A 21,894-nucleotide genomic window follows, 5' to 3' on the forward strand; every position below is an offset into this window, starting at 1 on the left:
GTTTAATACATTCCGCTAAAAGAGCTTAATATATTTTTCCAAAAAACATGTTCGCGTTGTCATTATTTTTCTAAAAACCATTACTATGCCACGGTACCTGGGCCCATAAGTTTGTGGAAACAGATCCACTAGGTTGGAGGTTTAACGAACGAATGACAGTCTTATTATCCAGCATTTTATGAACGCTAATGGACGCCACAATCCAGCTCAGTTGTTGGTAGGGTGAAAACAGTTTGAAAATTGGCTTGGGTCGTTTGACACGAAAAACGATAAATTTTCATCATCATAATGATCAATTCATGATGATGATGATCGCTGCGATGTCAAACAACACAAGCACAACGTCAAATCGATTGCACCCTACCAGAATACATATGAGTAAAATTGTGACGGCCATTAGTGCACGTAAAATGCTGGATACAACAAATAACTATCATGGCTAGGCTTAGTACCAAAAATAAATCTAAGAATTGTTGAATAAAATCTTGACATATACAATTCTGTAAGCTTTTTATGCAGTTATTGTATTAAAATAATACAAATCTGTTAGATTTCTGTATTAAAATCTTCCGAAATTGTATATGCCAAATTATTATACAGTTTCTGTAAGGTTCTTATGCAGAACTGTATTAAAATCTGCCATCCGCTGGTTGGGTTTAGCCGTAGTTGACAGTCCAAGGATTTTTTTACAAGCACTTAGTCCAGGCCTATACATAACGGGTGGGAAGATGTGTAGTTGTGCTCCGAGCTTGGTGAATTTTGTACTCACACAGTGAACTTTTTGGTTTTCTTACACGGAAGAATAAAAGTACCCAACGTTGAGTTTTTTTTTTAACTTACTTTTGAGTTATTTTTTCTCTTCTCTTTCATCCACTCTTTCTTCTGTTGCCAAAAACAAAAGAGCGAAACAATCCAACGACGCCAGTTCAATACGGGAAGCCAACCTTGAGTTTATTGCCTGAACTCAAAATTGAGTAAATTAAACCTCCAGTTGAGTAAATAAATTTTCCGTTGGGTACTTTTTTAACATGGGAGTAAAGGCAAACTACTTCGACCCCATTTACTCAATTTTGGCTTCCCGTACGGATGTTTGAGGTTGGGTGAATTGAACTCACTATTGGGTAGTTTATTTCTTCCGTGTATGGCAAAATGTTCACGATCCTTATGGAAACTAATCAAAATAATAAAAAAAAAATCCATCAAAATTGAAGTATTGTACAAGATTTTTTTTCATGCAGTACTAAGGCTTTGGTCCGATTCGTGAATTAAAATCGAATTAAACTTAAAAGTGACAGTTCGGAAATTATGAAATCCCCCGCTCATAAGAATGGCTGGTGCTACCCAGCAAGACCAAGAAAACATCTATCAAAAATGATTCAATATCTGTCAAAAGTAATCTTGCTCTGCGAGCAGGGTTATTTGGAAATTTTTGAACTGTCACTTTTAAGTTTAATTCGATTTTGATTCACGAATCGGACCAAAGCCTAAGATTCCGTCGTATTTATGCTGACAACACATCATTTCATTGGAAATTTTCAACTTTTTGCCCAAATTTGTTACTTTATTAAAGTAAACAATAGCTGATTCGGTTTCTTTATGGCAAATTTTCGATGATTTTTTTCCGTTGTCAACGGAGAAACACTCGCAAAACTCGTTACGTTCATATTTTCAACTTATCCATCGACATTATGTCGTCAAAACGTGTGCTTTAAAGCCAAGTTTTGTGATAGAAACTTGGTGAGATATTGTGGCAAACATATTTTGACATTTAATTTTTTACATTAATTTTTTCATTATAAAATAATTTTTTTGACAAGTGCAATATTTTTTCCCGAAAAATCCGTTTTAAACCCCTACAAATCGTTCTCATACAGCTTTGTCGTACAATTAATGGTTTCCGAGTTACATGTTCTCTAAATTATTTTGCTCCAAAACACCTTTTTATATATTACTCGAGGTCAAATTTATTTTTAAATCAGTGGAAATGGTCTGTCTCCTACACCAAAAATGTTACATTTTTCAATCGAATCATCAATCATCAAGTTTGGTCGATGTGTCATTCTGCGTCATGAGCAGGAAGGCTCGAGACTGCGCCCTTCCTTCTCAGAGAGGTGAACGGATCCGTCAATACGTTGGACAGTGTCATGTCATGCGCCCTTCTATGGCAGGATTCTTTGGGGCTGGCTGGCCTAAACTTCAAAATCCAGCTCATAAGCTCACCAAATTCCGATTCTTGCATCAAAAACAAGCGAGAAGTAGAATGATAATCAAGGCTTCAGCCTGTAAGATCTCGTGCCCATTTCTACGGCTAATGCAACTTAATTTCAAGAAAATAGTGATATCCACCAAATCCACGTTGTTTGTAACAGGTCTGAATAAACGAATAACACCAGAAAGAATCGATGTCATCGAATAAAGCAGATAGTCCTCTGAAACTTTAAGACCGACCACGCCAGCATTTTCCATAATTTAAGCAGCTGCGCATAAAAAACAGTGATGTGAAACAAGATCAATAAACTAAATCAATAGCCCTCCAGAAACGTTAATAAAGGCATAACCAAGGGTGAACCGATCTTATCTTTCGAGTATCAACGAATATTATTGATCATAGGAATACTGTCCATTAGAACTGTAATGTGCCACTGCGTACCGTGCGACCGCCGAGCAATCTGAACTTAGGGTGTCTATTTTGAAGGACTTGGACTATAATAAAAACGACTTCTAGAACTTGCTTTCCATAGTTCTTTTTATTTATCCCATTTTTGGCTTTCTGTATATCTGAGAAATAGCTCCCTTGTTATTTCTATTGACATTTACCACATGCGCCATTTCAAAGTGATTATCATATTAACTAATTATTGGAGATTTGTTCAAAAAATCTAAAATAAGCATCTTTAAGAACTTAGACCACTTTACAAGTACCGATCATTAAGACTTTTGAAGAAATCCCAAAACGTCAAATTCAGAACTGTATGGGGAACGACTCGCATATATAATGGAACGAAACCTTTATACATTCCATCAATGCCTTCCGCTCGATACGTTTTCACAAAACAATCCAAAATACTCTTGTACAATAGTCCTTTTCCTGAAGACGATACACCTATAAGGACGAAAATAAGGGTTATAATACTTTGAAGAACTACGAATACCGCAAAATCGAACAAACCTTGGTTCGTCATTCTCGTCGTGACCACATCTACCGGAGACATCGAAACGGACATGATGAAGCCAGCCACTGTACTGGAGGCCAGCGCAGTCAAAACAACCGACTCCTGGAATAGTTCGTACTTCGTAAAGAAATCCTTGCTCACCGCAAACGACGTCATCTGAACAGATGATCCCAAAGATACTCGCGTTAGATGGGCTGTGTAGCCTCTGTACAATCCCTTGATGCCAGCATCGCGATATAGATTGCGGAAAGCGGCCACTACTCCACTATGTTTGTGCTGAAACTTTGTCGTGTAGCTTCCACTACTGAATGCCTGTTGCTGCGTCTTGATAACAAACACCGGACAGGATGCTGTCGCACCAACCACCCCAGCAATGCCTCCCCAAAACACTGATAAGAACGGGGTCAGCATAGCATTCTCACTGCGAATCCAACCGAGATTATCAATTGTCTGATAAGTGCCCAGACGAACGCTGTTCATCGAAAATTGATACAACATCCCCGCTGACAAGCCTTTATACAGGCCACGCAATCCATCGGATTTGATCACGCTGGCGATCGATTGTCCAAGGCTACGATAAGCACTATGCTGGGTATGGTTCTTGGCCAGCAGCTCATGCGACAGCTGTTGACGGGTCTTCAGCACGTCGAACGGAAATGTAAACAGCACTGCACTGCATGATGAGAGGCCTCCCAGCAGGAACTCCATCTTGCCGGGTGATGTTTTGCAGGTCGTTCCGCAGACGAGTCTCGAACTGACGGCAAAGGAAAAGAAGGCGAATGCGAGCGTACTTTAGTGGATTTTATCTTATCTGATTTCTGGTATCAAGAGAGAGTTATTGCTTCCCGAGACAGTTGTGGATGTGTGTCACCAGGTTACATATGGGGAGAAGCCGGCCAAAGAATTTTTGTTTGGCACCTTTCTAATCAAGTGATATCATTTTGAGTGAATGTTTTTTTTTATTCGCTGCTACGTCCACGAACAAGTCGGGTACATGTTTGCTTGATTTTATGTTCAGGTTAGGCGGACTTTCACATAGCGGATTTAATAAGTTAATAATATACAATGGATAGGCGACCATTAAAAGAACTGATATGACGTTCAAAGAATTGCTCAATCTAAAATAATTTGATTTGAGCGTGTATATGAATCTGATTTTTTTAACGTTGATAAATCCCGGTAGTGCATGAAATAGGCACTTGGGCAACTCAAAGAAACAAACAATAATGGACTTCTTCATTCCAGGTGATTTAAGATCTGTAGTAATTTGTAGATTCTATATTTGTACCAAATTAATAACAACACCAAACAACATTATCCACATTTCCGTACTTTTAAATGCCTGTCATCAGATCTGTTTGGATGAGTTCTTTTCTCCGCAACCTTACGAAAGATCCTTTTTGTCGTATTGATCATACAACTTTTTGAAGAATTCCCAAAACGTCAGATTCAGAACAGTATGGGGAGCTACCCGCAAGTACAACGGGAAGAATCCTTTGTACATTCCGTGAATACCCTCGGCTCGATAAATTTCCAGCCGAATCCAGCCACTGAGCTTGCAGCTATCGCGGTCAGAACTACCGATTCCTGGAAAAGCTCGTACCGCCCAAAAAAGTCTTTGCACGCAGCAAATGACGCCATTTGGGTCGACGACCCCATAGCTACCCGTGCCAAATTGGCCGTGTATCCTCGGTATAATCCTTTGATTCCAGCTTCGCGGTACATACTCCGAAATGCCGCCACCACTCCGTCATGCCTGTGTTGGAACTTCGCCGTGTAGCTCCCGCTGCTGACGGCTTGCATTTGGGTTTTGATGACGTACATCGGGCAGGAGACCGTTCCGCTGATCACCCCCGCAATCCCTCCCCAAAACACCGATAAGAACGGCGTCAACAGGGCACTCTCACTGCGGGTCCAACCCAAATTATCGACCGTCTGATAAGTGCCCAGTCGTACGCTGTTCATCGCAATTTGATACAAAGCTGCGGCCGGTAATCCCTTCTGCAACCCTCGCAGTCCATCCGACTTGACCACAGTCACAATCGACTGCCACATGCCGCGATAGGCGCGCTTCTTCACGCTGTTCTTCGCCATCAGTTCACCTTCCAGCTGCTGGCGAGTCTTCAGGACGTCGAACGGATTCGTGAACAGCACGGCACAGCAGGACGAGGCGCCTCCCAAGACGAACTCCATTCCGCCGACGGGTGATCACCAGGCGGTTTCGCGGAATTTAACACACTGTCGACAAACGGGAAGAAGTCGATTGCGAAGCGAATTATTTCTTGGGGTATCTTATCTGGTCCTTATCGCTAGTCACAAGTCCCTCATAAATAGAAGTTTGCAGCAGTTAATTGTATGATAAGCGTTCAACGGTTGGTTAGTGCGAGATATGCGATTGTGGAATGGCAGTTCTATTATGGGTGTGTCGGTTAATGCAAAAATAGGTGAATACAGCAAATATTGACACTTTTGATATCTAATTCCAATGGAAATAGCATGCTGTCTAGTAGCTGGATCGTTGTGGAATCCCATAAAGAAGAGGGTACGAGAAAACGAGGATGTATAAACGTCAATAAACTGCCTACACCGGTGAATGGATGCACAGTAGACGAAAGAATGTTAATGTCTTTTTTTATTCACTTGTAGGTTTTATCTTTTTTACATTGAGGCGCATTCTTTAGAAATCGAAACCAGTCGTATTTTTATTCTTTGTTTCCATTGAGTTCTCTCCGCCTGTAAGTTATTTTCTCTGAACCTGATGCAAGTTTAGTCCGACTTCGTTTCTGTATTTGATTATGAATATTTAATTAGTTTCGATTATTCCGGATTAAAGGCAAACATAATGTGAGAATTACTTTTTAGCTCTCAATCAATGTTTGCATTAATGCCAGTACGAGAAAAAAGAATAATACGTAAGTGAATACTCAGGGTTACTGCTCCTGGACTTCGTCTTATAGCTCGTATGTTCATGAAAAAGAATTTGATGTATTTCTGATGTTTGTGATTTATTCATCAGTGAGCACGCATGTTAGCAAAAAGAAGCGACGAGATTGGTGCTGTATTTCTTTACTCGAGAATAAAGACAATTAGTGTTCATATGTTAAAAGAAGAATGAATGCTGAGAGAAAAAGTAGAATAATGAAAAAAAAATCACAGCGATATATGGGATACGGTTTTTAAAATAACTTCAAAATATTCAAATTGCTGTTTTTTTAAAACGGGTTAAAGGACGAAGCTAGACTTTTGATTATACATAAAGAGGTACATTTATTTGATTGATTTGTTTTGTTGTTAATTGCATTTTTAATTAATCGTTTTCCCGAAATCCCATTTCGTAATTTTTAAAATATTTTAAATTTTCTTTGCTGTGCTTTGCCCTGGCTTTTTGATTCTTCTTGTCATCTAATGACAGCTCGGTCCAAGGCTGCACGTCGCCAGCAACGCAGTCTGAGGAGGGTCTGCCAACCCACCTTGCTCGCTGCTTCACCGGATTATTGTCCGACATTCTGGCTATGTGCCCGGCCCACTGCAGTCTTCCGATTTTCACGGTGTGAACGATGGATGGTTCTCCCTACAGCTGATGCAACTCGTGGTATCATTTTCGGCAGTCATCAGTGAGCCCAAGTACAGTAATTTTTCAACTACCCCGATTTCGTCACCACCGATACAAACTTGTGGCAGATGGCGGACATTGTCCTCTCTTGAGCCTCTTGTACTTCGCCTATTGTGTACTTCGTTTTCGACATGTTGAAGACTAGTCCAAACCGGTTAGCTTCGCCTTAGGGTTCCTCCATCTTCTCAAAGATACGTGCCATAATATCTATGTCGTCGGCGAAACCAAATTTGATTTTGATTTTATTGGAATTGTGATTTTTTTCTGTCTTATGTGTTGCGATTTTGAATTGTGTTAAAATACGTTTTAAGAATCTGCCGAGACATTGTAAAGTCAACAATTTTACAGTGTTGGTTGTAAATGTCCATTATTCGATTTAAAGGTCCAAATTTGGCATAATTTGTTCGATGATAATTTGTTATGAATAAGGTACGATTTCTTAGTTGCCTTGAAAGAAAATAAAAGTTTAAATTTGAAAAGATTTCAGTTGAATCAATACGTTGCGAAACGATATCGTATACGAATGAAACCACTGTTATTTCACGCCGCTCTTTTAAAGTTTGTAGGGTAGCCGTACCCTTAGTGGAGGTAGCACCAATAGTGGAGGTAGTGGGGTTTTAATGAGATTTATCATGTTTATAGACTTTACGATGGTTTCAGTTGATGCGTCGTGCTTTAAATATCATGTTTAATGCAACTTATTTTAAAATTTCGCTTGAAAAACTATAGAAAACAATGATTTTCCTTAACAATATTGACTCCCTTGCACCTATAGTGGTGCAACTGTACCAATAGTGGCGAGTCTCATAAGAAACCAATGGATAGCACCACTATAGGAACCAAAATTAATTTTTACCGCCACTAAAGGAACAGTGTACCCATAGTGGTGCAAGCAATATTTGGTAATTATTGATGTTAAATGACATCTATCTCATTTTTGTAAGCAAATTTATTAGTTTATCTATTGACTAAGATAATAAAGCAGTAAATTTCCCATAATTATCAATTTTTAAAAAATATTTTCTTTTGTGGATCTACTAATACCTCCACTATTGGTACCGTTACCCTATGTCAATAAGCATGCAGCGGTGTCAGGCCATTTGGAAGTTTTTCCTTCATCTTACCCCTTCTTGCATCTTCCTTCTTCTATCTGTCTTCTTACTTCCTTCTTCCTTTATCATTTTTCCTCCTTCCTTCTTCCTCCGTCCCTCATCCTTCTTGCTTCTTCCTTTTACTTTCTTACTTCTTTCTTCTTCTTTCTTACTCCTTTCTTCTTCCCTCTTCCTTCTTCCTTCCTCCTTCTCCAATCTTCCATCTTCCTTCTTTCTTCTTCCTTTATCTTTCTTACTTCTTTCTTCCTCCTTTCTTCTTTTCTCTTCCTTCTTCCCTCTTGTATCTTCTTCCTTCCTCCTTCTTTCTTCCTCCTTCCTTCTTCTTTCTTCCTTCTTCCTTCTTCTTTCTTCTTTCTTCTTTCTTCTTTCTTTTTTCTTCTTTCTTCTTTCTTCCTTCTTCCTTATTCCTTATTATTTCCTCCTGCCTTCTTCCTTCTTTATGCTTCCTTCTTCCTTCTTCTTTCTTCCTTTTTACTTCTTTTTTCTTCCTTTTCCCTTCTTTTTTCTTCCTTTTCCCTTCTTTTTTCTTCCTTTTTCTTTCTTCCCTCTTCCTTCTAACTTCTTTCTTCTTCCTTCTTCTTTCTTCCGTTTTCTTCCTTCTTCTCTCTTCCGTTTTCTTCCTTCTTCTTTCTTCCGTTTTCTTCCTTCTTCTTTCTTCCGTTTTCTTCCTTCTATCTACCGTCTTCCTTCTTTCTTTCTTTCTTCTTCCTTCTTTTTTCTTCCTTCTGCCTTTTTACTTCTTCCTCCTTTTTCCTTTTATCTTCTTCCGTTCTACTTCTTCCTCACTTCACACTACTCACTTCTCATTCCCCAGTTCTCATTCGGCCTAATGACCTAGCTTCGCATGCAGCGTGATTTGTATGATGAGAGTGGAAATGATGTCCAGCCTAATTTACGAAGAGCAAATATTAAACATTGCTTTCGTACAGATTCTAATTTATCTTCGTGCGTGATTGCGAAAGGCGGCCATACAATGCTGCAGTATTCCATAATTGATCTAACATAAGCTACATACAGTGTTTAAATTGTATATGGGTCATGAAAGTTATAGCAGAAACGCTTTATGAACCCAAGCATGTTGTTAGCCCTGTGAATGATTGTGTTGTAGTGGTCTACAAAAAAAGTTTAGAGTCTAAGAGTATGTAACGATTCAATATGTACCTACCACACCTACCAATTAAATACTTTGAATGAAGCAGATCACGTTGGGCGCCAAAATGAAACCTTTCCCCGGGTCCGTTGGTTCAACCAACGGTCGTTTCTATCAAATCAACACAAGTTAGGAAGCGAAAGAGGACAGGTTATCAATTCCTGTGACTTAAGCGCCACTCTTCGGAAAGAGGCCACAGGAACAGTTTAGTCCGGCCAGAGACTTCTCCTCAGGGCAGGTTTGGTATTTCCCAGTCTCACTCGAACTTACCTTAATTGAAGCTGTAGAAAGAAACTTAAAATCTAACGGGCTTGCGTCTTAAATATCTCAAACGGATCTGCTCGAACGATCTCATTAAAGTTTGGTGCAGTCGGTATTAAATTCAAAAATTATAGCAGTTGGAGAGCACGCCAATTAATTAGTATTTATTTTGCAATCTAATCTAAGTGTATATACAAATCAAAAAGATTCCAAATTTATTTAATAATTTATTTCCTATCAACAGGAAATGGACGAACGCGAAGCAAAACTGTGAGCTTCCGTCGACTGAATCTATTTGGCGCCAAATCTACTGCTAGATTACAATTTTACTTTCGAGCTCTTTTCAATTTCTTCGTGCACTAGCTTACGGTTTTGGGTTCCTTCCTCCAGGATGAGCGAAGCGAAGGCAGAATGTCGACGGTTCCTGGATCCGACCCACGTGTCCAACTTCGTCAGAATGGCCGCACCGCGGCCACCCACTTTGGGATGGGGTTTAACCTGATTCAATCTCCGAAGGCTCACAACAGGCACTCTCAAACGTAAAAATGTATTTAGGAACCGAAACGCGATAAACTTCGCTTTAGACTTTATGGCACACACGACACGTGATTTCACTACTGCTTGAATTCAAGTTCGATTATACGTGTTACTCGACTGAAGCTTCCACCAATAATCAAACTTGAATTCAAGCAGTAGTGAAATCACGTGTCGTGTGTGCCATAAAGTCTAAAGCGAAGTTTATCGCGTTTCGGTTCCTAAATACATTTTTACGTTTGAAAGTGCCTGTTGTGAGCCTTCGGAGATTGAATCAGGTTAAACCCCATCCCAAAGTGGGTGGTTATTTGGGACCCTACGATCCGGCCAGACATTTGGATTCCGTCGGTTGGCAAGCCGCTTAGCATCCACCAGTATCGGTCCGAGGACAAATCTACCTCGTGAGTGGCTGATTCCATTGTGCGATAAGCCACGCGGTGCGGCCATTCTGACGAAGTTGGACACGTGGGTCGGATCCAGGAACCGTCGACATTCTACCTTCGCTTCGCTCATCCTGGAGGAAGGAACCCAAAACGCAAAACCGTAAGCTAGTGCACGAAGAAATTGAAAAGAGCTCGAAAGTAAAATTGTAATATATCAGTAGATTTGGTGCCAAATAGATTCAGTCGACGGAAGCTCACAGTTTTGCTGCGCGTTCGTCCATTCCCTGTTGATAGGAAATAAATTATTAAATAAATTTGGAATCTTTTGGATTTGTATATACACTTAGATTAGATTGCAAAATAAATACTAATTAATTGGCGTGCTCTCCAACTGCTAGAATTTTCTAATTTAATACCGACTGCACCAAACCAACGGACCCGGGAAAAGGTTTCAAGTACTCCTAAGTCTCTAACTCTTTTACATTTTTCCACATTTTTTTATTTCCTAATGCGATTGAAATGTTTGGTGTTGTTCTTTTTCTGCTAAATGATCAAGTTGCATTACTTTATATTCAGCTCTAATAGGCTTTTCCTGCACCATTTGTATAATTTGCCTATTTCATGACGGAATACATTTCTTATTTATAGAAAGAGCTTCATGTCATCGGCATAAATTAATACTTTAATATTTTTCAGAATGTAGGAAATGTCGTTTACATACAAGATAAAAAGAAGAGGGCCCAAATGAGAGCCTTGAGGGACTCCCGAAGTGACTTGAATTTGTGTCCAATAAATTTAATGATTTGTTGGGGGTCAGTTATGTATGATTCTAGCCATTTCAGGAGACCTGGTTTAATTCAATTTTTTGTAATTTGAAAAACAGCATCGGTATATCAATGCGATCAAATGTCTTGCTAAAGTCCGTATCTAGAGCTTCTATATGGTTGCCGTTATCCATTGCATTCAATGAATAGTCCACGAATTGAAGCAAATTTGTTGAGGTCGAGCGACCTTTAAAAAAGCCGTGTTGCGTATCAGTGATTCTATTTTTAATTTGCAAAAATAGCTTTTCGTTGACAATTGCTTCGAAAAGTTTTGGAATGCAAGAGATAAGGGCTATACCACGATAATTACGTACGTCTGATTTTTGGTCAGATTTAAATATTGGTCTTAAAAAAAACCTATTCCATATTTGTGTGAAGATTCCAGATTCTAGAGACTTATTAAAAAGCCAAAATAAAGGAGTATGGTGGGTGTACTAATCGTCGCCATACATAAGAACAACAATTTTATAAGGCATGTGGGTAGACTTTATATATCAAGCGAAAGGTTTTAATTCCAGCTGCTTAGAACTGCTGTGAAAACCACAATAAAATTTGTTTCAATCATCAAAATTGTTTACTCCATAATAGGACGCATGTACTAGTTGTGGCATTATACTTAAGTGAGGTTTCTTATTTGGTAAATCCAATTGTTTTCTTATGGGACGGGCCAAATTGGGACCACTAGTGCGACAACGGGTACAAAAGACGTCAAAAATTAGGCAAAATTCTTCTTCTTCTTCATATTGGCATTACATCCCCACACTGGGACAGAGCCGTCTCGCAGTGTTCATTAAGCACTTTCACAGTTATTAACTGCGAGGTTTCTAAGCCAAGTTACCATTTTTGCATTCGTATATCATGAGGATATCACGATGATACTTTTATGCCCAGGGAAGTCGAGACAATTTCCAATCTGAAAATTGCCTAGACCGGCACCGGGAATCGAACCCAGACACCCTCAGCATGGTCTTGCTTTGTAGCCGCGCGTCTTACCGCACGGCTAAGGAGGGCCCAGGAGCAAAATTATTTTTTACAATTATGCTTTGCTTGTTTTGGAGGTGATAAAAAGTTGTTATCGTATCATATGATGCTGTGTTGAACTTAATCCTAGAATTAAAAAAACACATTAATAAAGTTTTAAAAAAAATCGTATCATATGAATATGCTTTATCGATATGAACTTGGTTTGCGGTGATTTGATTGGCCACTTGACATACACTAGTGCGACAACTGGCGCTATAGCCACGACTGGTACATCTAGCCTAGTGAGTTTATTTTTGCTAGATTTTTCATGAATACTGGTGAAATCGTGTCAGGGCCCCGGCCAGGTCCCTTCGAAGCATCCAAGTTCATTAGAGCGTCGAAAATTTCCTGCACTTGAATTCGGTTTACACCAACATTCCTGGAAAGTTCTGGATGCAAAATAGCCGCGGTCACGATGTTTTTCCGAAAATGTAGTATAGATTTCTTCAGAAAAAAAAATTGGCAAATAAATTGCAGTTTTTTTTCCAAGCTATCCCCAACATTTTTGTCCAGATGCATTACTGATGGAAAATTGTCTGATTTTAATTTTGTTTTCACGTAATTGAAAAAGTTCTTTGGACAGGACTTCATTTAAAGCTCAGATTTTGAATTATATCCTTTAAGCGCATTACTGATTACTACAGTTGGTCACAAATTTCCAAATATTTTGCTAAGTTTTGATCACTTTCTTCTTTCTTGTCAATTTTATTTGGTTTTTGCTTGTGATTTTTAAAATTTTTGATTTGGCTGTTGTACCAGATTAGAATTTTAATATTTCTTTGTCTTCGTATTTTCATTAGTGGAATTTCTTTTTTAGTTATTTGTTGTAAAGTTTCGTTAAAAGTGTATGCAGCAGTCTCGATATTTCCTTCATTCCATAATTGACTGCTATTGATAACGATTTAATCTAAAAATTTCATAGTCTGGTAAATTCAAAGACTTCCTCGTACTCAAAGTCTTTGGGTCTTTGGTGGCGTGAATGATGCGAGAATATTCGATTGCTGTGTGAAATGCTTCTTTTTTCCACAATGGATTTAATGTAGGAATTACTTCTGAATTAAAAGTAGTCTAAATAGCTACAAGAACTCCTCCACCTGATTTTCTATTGGATTCATTAAAATTTCTGTCGTCTCGAAAAACATTAAAGCTGCTTACACTTCTTCACTTTTTTATGCTTTCGTCCCAGCTAGTTTCGGTAGCCATAATGGCCACCCTAGCAGCACACTTGTTACACATAGGTAACTGCAACCAATATGTGACCAAATTTGGTCATAATCAAGTTGCTGCAACTATTTTTGTCTGACTTGTGCTGCTCGGGCAAAACAGATGTACTGAAAATGTTTTTATAAATTTCCTGCATTTTCTGCTGGGCCTTTCATGCGAATGAAATTTTTACAACATATCAAAACCTCAGTCACATTCTGTTTAAATTTTGAAAAAAAAAATTGACAGTCTAGATATTGACGATAAGACTGCAGGTCTGCTGCGGCTCAATCTGGCCCAATTCCACATTCGCGATGTACTTCTGTGAATATGCGGTTCAGCAGACGATGGTAGTCCTTCAGATGTAAGGAACATCTTGATGCTGCTGGTTGGCGTCAGTCCATCGATGCATACATTTGAAGACTGGTCTTTCATATATGCAAGATACAACCGAACTACTTTCATGATGAGTCACGTAGTCTGGCTTTTAGGAACCGACTGTCACCTTCCGTAGTCAGACGAACGATGGGCGGCCTCATTGGGTCTAGTACGAATTGCCCGTCAGGATTTGGTGGTTGTTTTTGTTGCTGTAGTTGCTACTGCCGCTAATGCTGTTGATGCTGTTGTTGTTGCTGCTGCCGTTGCTGTTGATTTTGCTCAGTATTAGCGTTAGGCGGTTGTAATTCCATTTGTGATTTTTTAGTTGTCAAGTCAACTCTTCTTAAAGTTGATGAAAGATTATGCAGCAGGTGCTGAAAGAGCTGCAATTGGGTGCGATTGTTATTGGAGGACCGGAAAATTGACTTTTTATAAGCAGCAGTTGTTTGTCAATTGGTTTGTTGTTACTTTTACTCTTTCGTTAGCGATTCGTCTTGCTAGTTATGTTTTTGCCTTTCTCGTACAACGAAGTTGTACCGAAAGGCTATCATTTCACTCCGAAAACAAACTTTTTGTAGAAGCCTCTGAGACCCATAGTGTTATATACCAATCGACTCAGCTCGACGAACTACGCACATGTCTGTCTGTCCATGCGTATGTGTGTGCACAAAAGCTTGAAAAAACATTAGACAACTCAACCGTCTAAGACGAGTTTAGTACTCTCCATTTGATTCCACTACGTTTTGTTATCTTTGCAGATACGTATTTAGACCACAACTGTGTGGTCGTCTCCAGTGTCTCGTACTTGACTCGACTTAGTACAAGACACTGAAGACGACCACACAGTTGCGGTCGAAATACTTATCTGCAAAGATAACAAAACGTAGTGGAATTAAATGGAGATTACTAAACTCGTCTTAGACGTCTTAGATTACTAAACTCGTCTTTTTCTGATTAGACAACTTTTCGCATGGTTATCTTTAACCGATTTTCTCGCAACAAGTTTTATTCGACAGAGGACAAAGCCTTGTTGATCACTATTGAATTCGAAAACGATCTTTGCGTCATTGTGTTTAAAAGTTATGAATAAAATGGTAAGCCCCATATAAGGTTGGTGTCTTAACTAGAGAGAAAGGTAACACCAACGCTAGGTGGATTAGTCTGGTTTTTTTTTATATTGTTGGCATTGTCATTAGTGGTGTTGATGAGACGTTTGTTTTGTTTTGTTTGTTTCTGCTGATTCCGTTTTTGGTCCAATTTTTTTCCAGTCTGGACTCCACCTACACTTCATTTCCCCACCAGGACAGCATTTCCAGCCGGGTTCGTTGATATGCGTTGTTACCGATGTTAACAAAGACGATCAGCAACCCTGTTGGGTTTGCATTAATACCCAGGTAATCAGTAAGCATTATATAAAGCATTAAAGTGGCATTATATGCGCCTTTACTGCAAAACTTTAAATGCCAATAAACTCTTTAGTCGCCTTTAATGCTATTTTAATGCAGTTTTTAGCCCAATATATGGCTGCTTAAATGCTCAATCCTACTTTATCGATAAAGTAGAAATTTTGTTGAGTAGCACTTATTCAGCATCCGAAATGCTGAATAAATGCTTGATTTTAAAAACAAGAAAAAAGTTTTTTTTAATGGCATTTTTTTCTAATTAATTTTTTACATAGTTTTTTTTTTCATATTTATATTTATTCATATTTATTTCAACTGACATGCTAAATTGTCTTATTGAAAACTTACATAATATAATATAGTACATCAATATCGGCATGAGCATTACTATAGTTAACAAAACGAACAAACATTAGGAGTAAGTCACAAGATCCACCATAATAATAACATTAGCACATGTTCTCTACAGCTACATACAGCATGACGGACCTAACGGACAGGTCTCCACGTTGTATTTGAGAACTCCATAAACTCTCTGCATCTGATTCTTTTCGGCCATTTCGATGAATCCAATGCGGTTGAGCGGTGACAGTCGGCAATTTCAACTTTAAATGAGAGAAAGTCCATCGCAGCCGCGTCCTTCCAAGCAGGTTTCAGGCATTTTATTCTTATCATTTCATTGATACCAGCACATCCAAAATATATTTCGATGCAGGCATACATCACCTTCTTCATTTGATAAACCGACACATGTTGCATGGTACTGTCGAATACCAACACAAAAACCTTCACATACCACTGCTGTTTCGTTTGGCATACATTCGGTTTTGCATTTGCTACATTCTCGTGCCATGTTTAGAGATGTAGGTACAGCACAGCGACGCGTATGACGACGATTGAGTCCAACAGCACCACAGCACCAGCAGAAAACAATAGCGATGAATATTTTTATCACCTGATCGTTTATGGGAAAACTTTGCGTACAAGAAATGTTGTTTTTGCGACTGGAGATTTTGAATCGTCTGTTTTCACACTTTCGAATGCCAGATGAATACCAGATTGAATCGATAAAACACTCTCAGCTAATAGAATTTGCGCTTTTCACTCTGCAAATTACAATTTTTGGCGGTTACGGCTACGATCGAGTATCAGCGGGTGAACAACAACTTTCATATTATATCGTTATTGTATTTTCTCATATTTGAGAAATGGAACATAATTTTTTACTTTCTTCGAGCGGGATTCGAACTCGCGGCTCTTGCCACCCGACGCTGTAGTTGTCATCGCCCTTGCCAGCTGGGCCATAAGAGAGAGATGGTAATGGGAATAATTTTGCCCAACATAAACACTACGCCCCTTCAGGAATATTGAAACTTAATCTAACTCATCTCAGAATTCAACCGTCACAAACGTCATACCCAGTTGCAATGAAACAGCTACGGTAGTGCTGCTTTAATGCATCCATCGAAAATAGTGCAATGGAATAATTAAATGTATCTAAATTATGTAATTAGTGATAGGGTTAGGTTAACGACAAGTACTCCTGTCAATGGTTGGAATGGAAAAACATTCTGCGTACCGATTTCTATTCTCAAATGTAAGTTCATTGGACAAATAGTCCCCTCTATATGGTTCCATATTGGAAAACGTTTGACGTATGAACACTACAGGCCTTCAAGTGGCACTAATGTAGCTGTTCCATTGCACTTAACGAAAAACAACATTGTGCATTCAAAATGCTATTATAAGACTATGCCTCTCATGATTGCTTTGAAAATGCTTATTTAGAACAGCCAGGTTTTCGAAATGCTTATTTACAGCATGGAGCATATGCAATGCCAGTATAATGCTACTATAGTGCTTACTTTAATGCTTATTGGTTACCTGAGACATATATATGATACAAATGATATTTGTAAGACATCGCATGCAGTATTTTCTTAGGCCACGAATAAACACAAAAATCTTAAATTTATGTGCCTATTCTGTCCTAACAGTGTATGTAAAACACTAACGCTTCGCTGCTCGGTGGCACATGTCTACTGAGGCGAAACCGCGGTACCCTTAAAAGCCGAGGCTGAATGGAAGAAAGGGAGGAGAAAAAGAGAGAATCAACGAGCAAGGTGTGAGATCGGGGTCAGTCGATCCAATACGACCTTCTTTTAAACGCGTTTCTACGACCTTCTTTTGAACGCGTTTATAAAAACCGCGTGTGAAAACGTTTGAGACCGGGACCCGAGCATCGAGAAACCCACGGATATTACGATTCAAGACCTCGGATAGGGATCCAAGCCGCGTATCGCCGAGTATTTTCCAAGACCTGTCGTGGCGTCTGTAAATACACGTTCCACGGGTTGGCTTCAGTGCTTTAAGATCTATAATTCATTGTCATTTCCTTTTACCAAGTTGTTTGTTGATTCGTCCTGATAATGTCTGTTTCTGCCTCTTTGGTGTCGTAGGCCCCTTAAGTAGGATACAAGTCGACCCTGAGAAATTCGATGACCTAGTTAGGGACGTCTGGACGTCCACTCCATAGACGTAAGAACGTCAAAGGAGAGTGTTGCAGCGTTGATCAAATTCCTTTGACTTGAGCATCGGCATTTAGCATGTTTGCACGACGCTTCAGCAACGGCATTACTCGAAAGTTTATTCAATGGGGGGTCTGGTTGCAGCTGCTGTTGTTGGCACTGTTGAACTGCCGTAATACGCATATTTGTCCCATGTTTGCTGGGATTTCCTATGTATATGGGACAATTATGCGTATAACGGCAGTGAAGCGGGGTGGTAAGCGATTGAATATTTGGACATTGTTTCTGCTTTTGCTGTCGCTTTTCATGTATACTACTATTTTCTGATAATTCTTCCTCCAGAGATTTCGACTGACCGGTTCCCGCTGCATTTAATTTTGGAGTGGATATATTCGCAGACACAAATTTTACTCGTGAATTTCCTGAAGTTTTGCTTCTTGGCTTTTCTTAAAAGAACCACGTCATTTTGTAGGCAAATCAGCCTCTCGTCAAAAAGTTGATAAATTTGTTGCGACAATGCCGTATTCGACTTGCAGCTGTCGGCAATTGTCGAGGTCGCACGAGAGTCACACGACTTCCTATGTTCATTATGCGAAATGCATAAGCTTTAGTTATTTTTGTTGGTCGTCGCCAGCAGGTACTCAATGTTTTCAAACAGCAATGACACTGAAGAAAAGTTCTTCAGGTCGGCCATATTACGATGGTTCGCGTCCGTCTGGTTACGAATAGCCTTTATAAGCTCTTCCTGTTCCTTCCTGATGCGTACGTCGGCCTCTTTCCATAAAATTTCCTGACAGTCCGCACATAAAGGAGCCACAAACGCAGTGATGAGTTCCTCCCGATGTCGTTGAACTCCGATACATGCTGCATGGAATCGCTTATTGCAGTACTCGCATTTCCACAAATAACGATCGTCGTTTATGTTGCAAACACCACGCGGCATGATGGAAGATTGTAGATGAAAACTAATTTCACACGACACAGTTGGTTCGATAGGACTTATGTAGGTTCAAAAAAAATAAAGTTAACTTAAACAAAAGTTACTGGCGAAGCACGAGAAGCGCACAACGCGGTTGCGTCGTTGAGGTAAAAACATATATACAATTTAATTTTCGGACCATACTGCTAGTGTGCTGCTAGTTAAAAAAAAGTCGTAGTTTCTTCAGGAATTCTTTTAAAAATAATCCTTAGAGTTCCTCCACAAAATCCCGCCGGAATTCATCCTGAAGTTTCTACAGGAATTCTTTCTTAAGTTCATCCAGGAATTCCTCCTGGAATTCCTCATGATATTCTTCCGTTCCTACAGAAATTTCTCCGGATGTTCCTCTAGAAAATCCTTTGAATCAACCAACAGGAATTTCTCCGAAAAATTTCCTGCAGGAGTCTTCCAGAAGGTCCTTCAGGAATTCCTCCAAAAGCTCCATCAGGAATTTATCTGGAAGTTGCTAGAGAATATGTTTTGGAAGTTTCTTCAAGTTTGCCACGGTAAATTTTGAATCTCTACATTGAATTCTTCTACAAATAAATTTGGAAGAATTCCACGATGAAATTCAGTTAAGAAAATCCGGTGGAATTTTAATTAATTAATCAGTAAAAAATCCAGGGAAAAAATGTTACACCATCTCGTGAAAATTTTAAAGCTAGAATTCTAACAATTTGAATGTTAAGAAAATAAACATTTCCACATCAATAAAAGAAGGAGATGATTTAATTTATAAACCTATTTGATTGTGAAATTTCTCGCTGATAATCATAATTTGAATATTGAAGACATTTTTACTCGGCAGTGAAGACATTTGAAAATATTACTTGGCATCCATGCATGTAGAGTAGAGTGGGGCAAGAGTACGCACTTAGTTTTCAATCGATCATGCGGCCCTTATGGATCAAGCTTCTGCATATCAAATCAGTGTCGCTGGTTCATATACTCTTCCTTTATGTTACCCAGTGGAAAAAATATTGAAATTATTGAGATTCGTTGTAGTAGAACCCTTATTGCAAGACAAGTGGAAAACGCACGCTTACCCCACCGGTGGGGTAAAAGTGGGCATCGGGTGGGGTAAGAGTACGCATTTATCCAATCATGTGCTTTAAGTATATATTAACACAAATAAGAGTTAATAATATTTAATTGATGTTTAATGAGCATATATTAGGGAATGTTTAAAGATTACGTAACTCTTAAAGGGGGAGGGGGTCCTAAAAATGTGCACTTTCATACGAAAACCCATTGTTTTTTATATATACAAAAAACTACAGAGGTAAAAATATATATCAGGTTTCGCGTGGCGTATACAAAGGCATTTTCCTTAAAGAAAGTCCACCAATCACGTAACGTAAAATTTGGCTATTTCATCACCCCTCCCCCCTATCTTACACTATTTGTATGATTCCTCTAAAAATTATATGGATCGTCACACATCTCACAACCCCTCCCAGCTAAACGTTGCGTAATTTATGAATGTTTCTTTTGATTAAAAGAAATTATCATTTAGATGAAATTGTGTTTTCGTACTATGTTTAGGTGTACAACAAGTCCTAATACAATTTCATTATTTCGCTTCAGTGCTTTATTCGCAAAGTCCTTTATAACACCGAATTCCTTCAACTTATCCTAAAAACTTGTGATAATTTCAAATTCTGTCCCTTTTTTCTTAGTTGTGGATCTTTACGCTTTGGAAGAAGTCTTATTTCGGCCGGAGATACGGGTTTGACATCATAACTTGAAGATTCATATGCGTACTCTTGCCCCACCGGTTCCTGCGTACTTTTACCCCACAGTCCCAAAATTTATTCAAGTAATGGTTTTGACTTCTTGGAAAACCAACCGGATTGGTGTTCTGTACCATAAAGTACTCTATACAATAGGTTATCGAAATGGTATAATGTTCACCTGATTGAACGTATATATGGTAATAAAATACTAGTTGCGGAAATCCAATTATTTTTAGCAAAATGACCCAAAAGTTATCTAACTCCATATCTCCCTTGTTGTTTATTCAAATCGTTTACAATTACACATGATAATAGTTGGCCAGAATACCTGTCAAACTGATGCAGTACTGCTAGTTTATCTTTTTTTATTACTACAAAAAATCGAAAACGTACTCTTACCCCACGCGCACTCTTGCCCCACTCTACTCTAATTGTTCAGATAATTCTTCAAATCACAGAGGAATTGACAACTTTGATTTCAACGAGTGGAATGACTACCAAAAAATACCTGAGGAAAACAGACCTGAAGAAGCTTAGTCTCTCTTATGAGAGTTTATGAACGAAAACGATCAATAATCTTAAAGTATTGACGCTCATCAAAACAATCAACGTTCGCGGTGGAGCAATCATCGCGGTGGAGCTCAATCATCGCCATTTTCATCTTTTCAACACCGTTTACTGATATTTTCTTCTTCTTCTTATTGGCATTACATCCCCACACTGGGACAGAGCCGCCTCGCAGCTTAGTGTTCACTTAAGCACTTCCACAGTTATTAACTGCGAGGTTTCTAAGCCAAGTTACCATTTTTGCATTCGTATATCATGAGGCTAACACGATGATACTTTTATGCCCAGGGAAGTCGAGACAATTTCCAATCCGAAAATTGTCTAGACCGGCACCGGGAATCGAACCCAGCCACCCTCAGCATGGTCTTTCTTTGTAACCGCGCGTCTTACCGCACGGCTAAGGAGGGCCCCAACATTTCCGTTTACTGATATGAATAATGTAATTAAAATGTTTCAAATGAAAATGCGACAGTTTACCCCGAGCTGTCAGCTAGTGTGCTCAAGCAGCTGTAATCGGAGCGATACTTTTTGATTTTCTCGGTCGTTTTTCCAGTCAGTTCGCAGTCCAACATAATACTCCGGCACGATTATGGTAAAGAACTACAGCTTTAGCTTAGCTTTTAGCTTTATTGACTGCTCGTAGTTGCTACTCCATTATGGCCAGATCAGCTGTTCTTGCACAGGGAACCAACAGATGTTTGCTTGGGACTAGCACACATCTTCAATGTACAAGTACTGGTGATCTCATTTGTTAGGTCATACTGGCGCCTGCCACGTCAGAATGCAAGTCAATGTAGGGAAGGGGAGGAAATGATGATGCAATCACTCGCCCACTGCAAGCCGAATATACCTCTGCACTTGCCACGAGTTCATGCGGAATTTGTTGGAATTTCTGGGTTAGGTTGGAGAGGCAGAGGTCCGTCTTGGTTAACGAGCTGCCAATGTGATAGATAGGAGAAGGTAACTGATGGAATTTCTAATTGGATGTAGGAAACGAGCTCTATAAGTTCATTTCCAATTCTAGCAG

General features: G+C 39.2%; 4 protein-coding genes across 7 annotated transcripts in view; 1 reads left to right on the forward strand and 3 right to left on the reverse strand.

The window, feature by feature from the left end:
• LOC134217600 (protein draper-like) overlaps positions 1–21,894 on the reverse strand; it is a 102,760-nt gene that overhangs the window by 63,649 nt on the left and 17,217 nt on the right. The window lies entirely within an intron of this gene.
• Positions 1,832–21,894, forward strand: part of LOC134217603 (collagenase-like) — a 457,454-nt gene continuing 437,391 nt past the window's right edge. The window contains exon 1 of the mRNA XM_062696388.1: positions 1,832–1,842. The gene's annotated coding sequence lies outside the window, so the exon portion shown is untranslated. The remainder of the gene's footprint in view (positions 1,843–21,894) is intronic.
• Positions 2,913–3,881, reverse strand: LOC134208811 (solute carrier family 25 member 35-like). The gene is made up of 2 exons (XM_062684758.1): positions 3,170–3,881; positions 2,913–3,103 (listed from the first exon to the last, which is right to left on the reverse strand). Exons 1-2 carry the CDS (start codon positions 3,879–3,881, stop codon positions 2,913–2,915), a joined length of 903 nt encoding a protein of 300 aa, XP_062540742.1.
• Positions 4,641–5,366, reverse strand: LOC134208812 (solute carrier family 25 member 35-like). Its single transcript, XM_062684759.1, has one exon. It carries the CDS (start codon positions 5,364–5,366, stop codon positions 4,641–4,643), a length of 726 nt encoding a protein of 241 aa, XP_062540743.1.

This window comes from Armigeres subalbatus, chromosome 2 (genome assembly GCF_024139115.2).
Source record: "Armigeres subalbatus isolate Guangzhou_Male chromosome 2, GZ_Asu_2, whole genome shotgun sequence".
Taxonomy (NCBI): Eukaryota; Metazoa; Arthropoda; class Insecta; order Diptera; family Culicidae; genus Armigeres; species Armigeres subalbatus.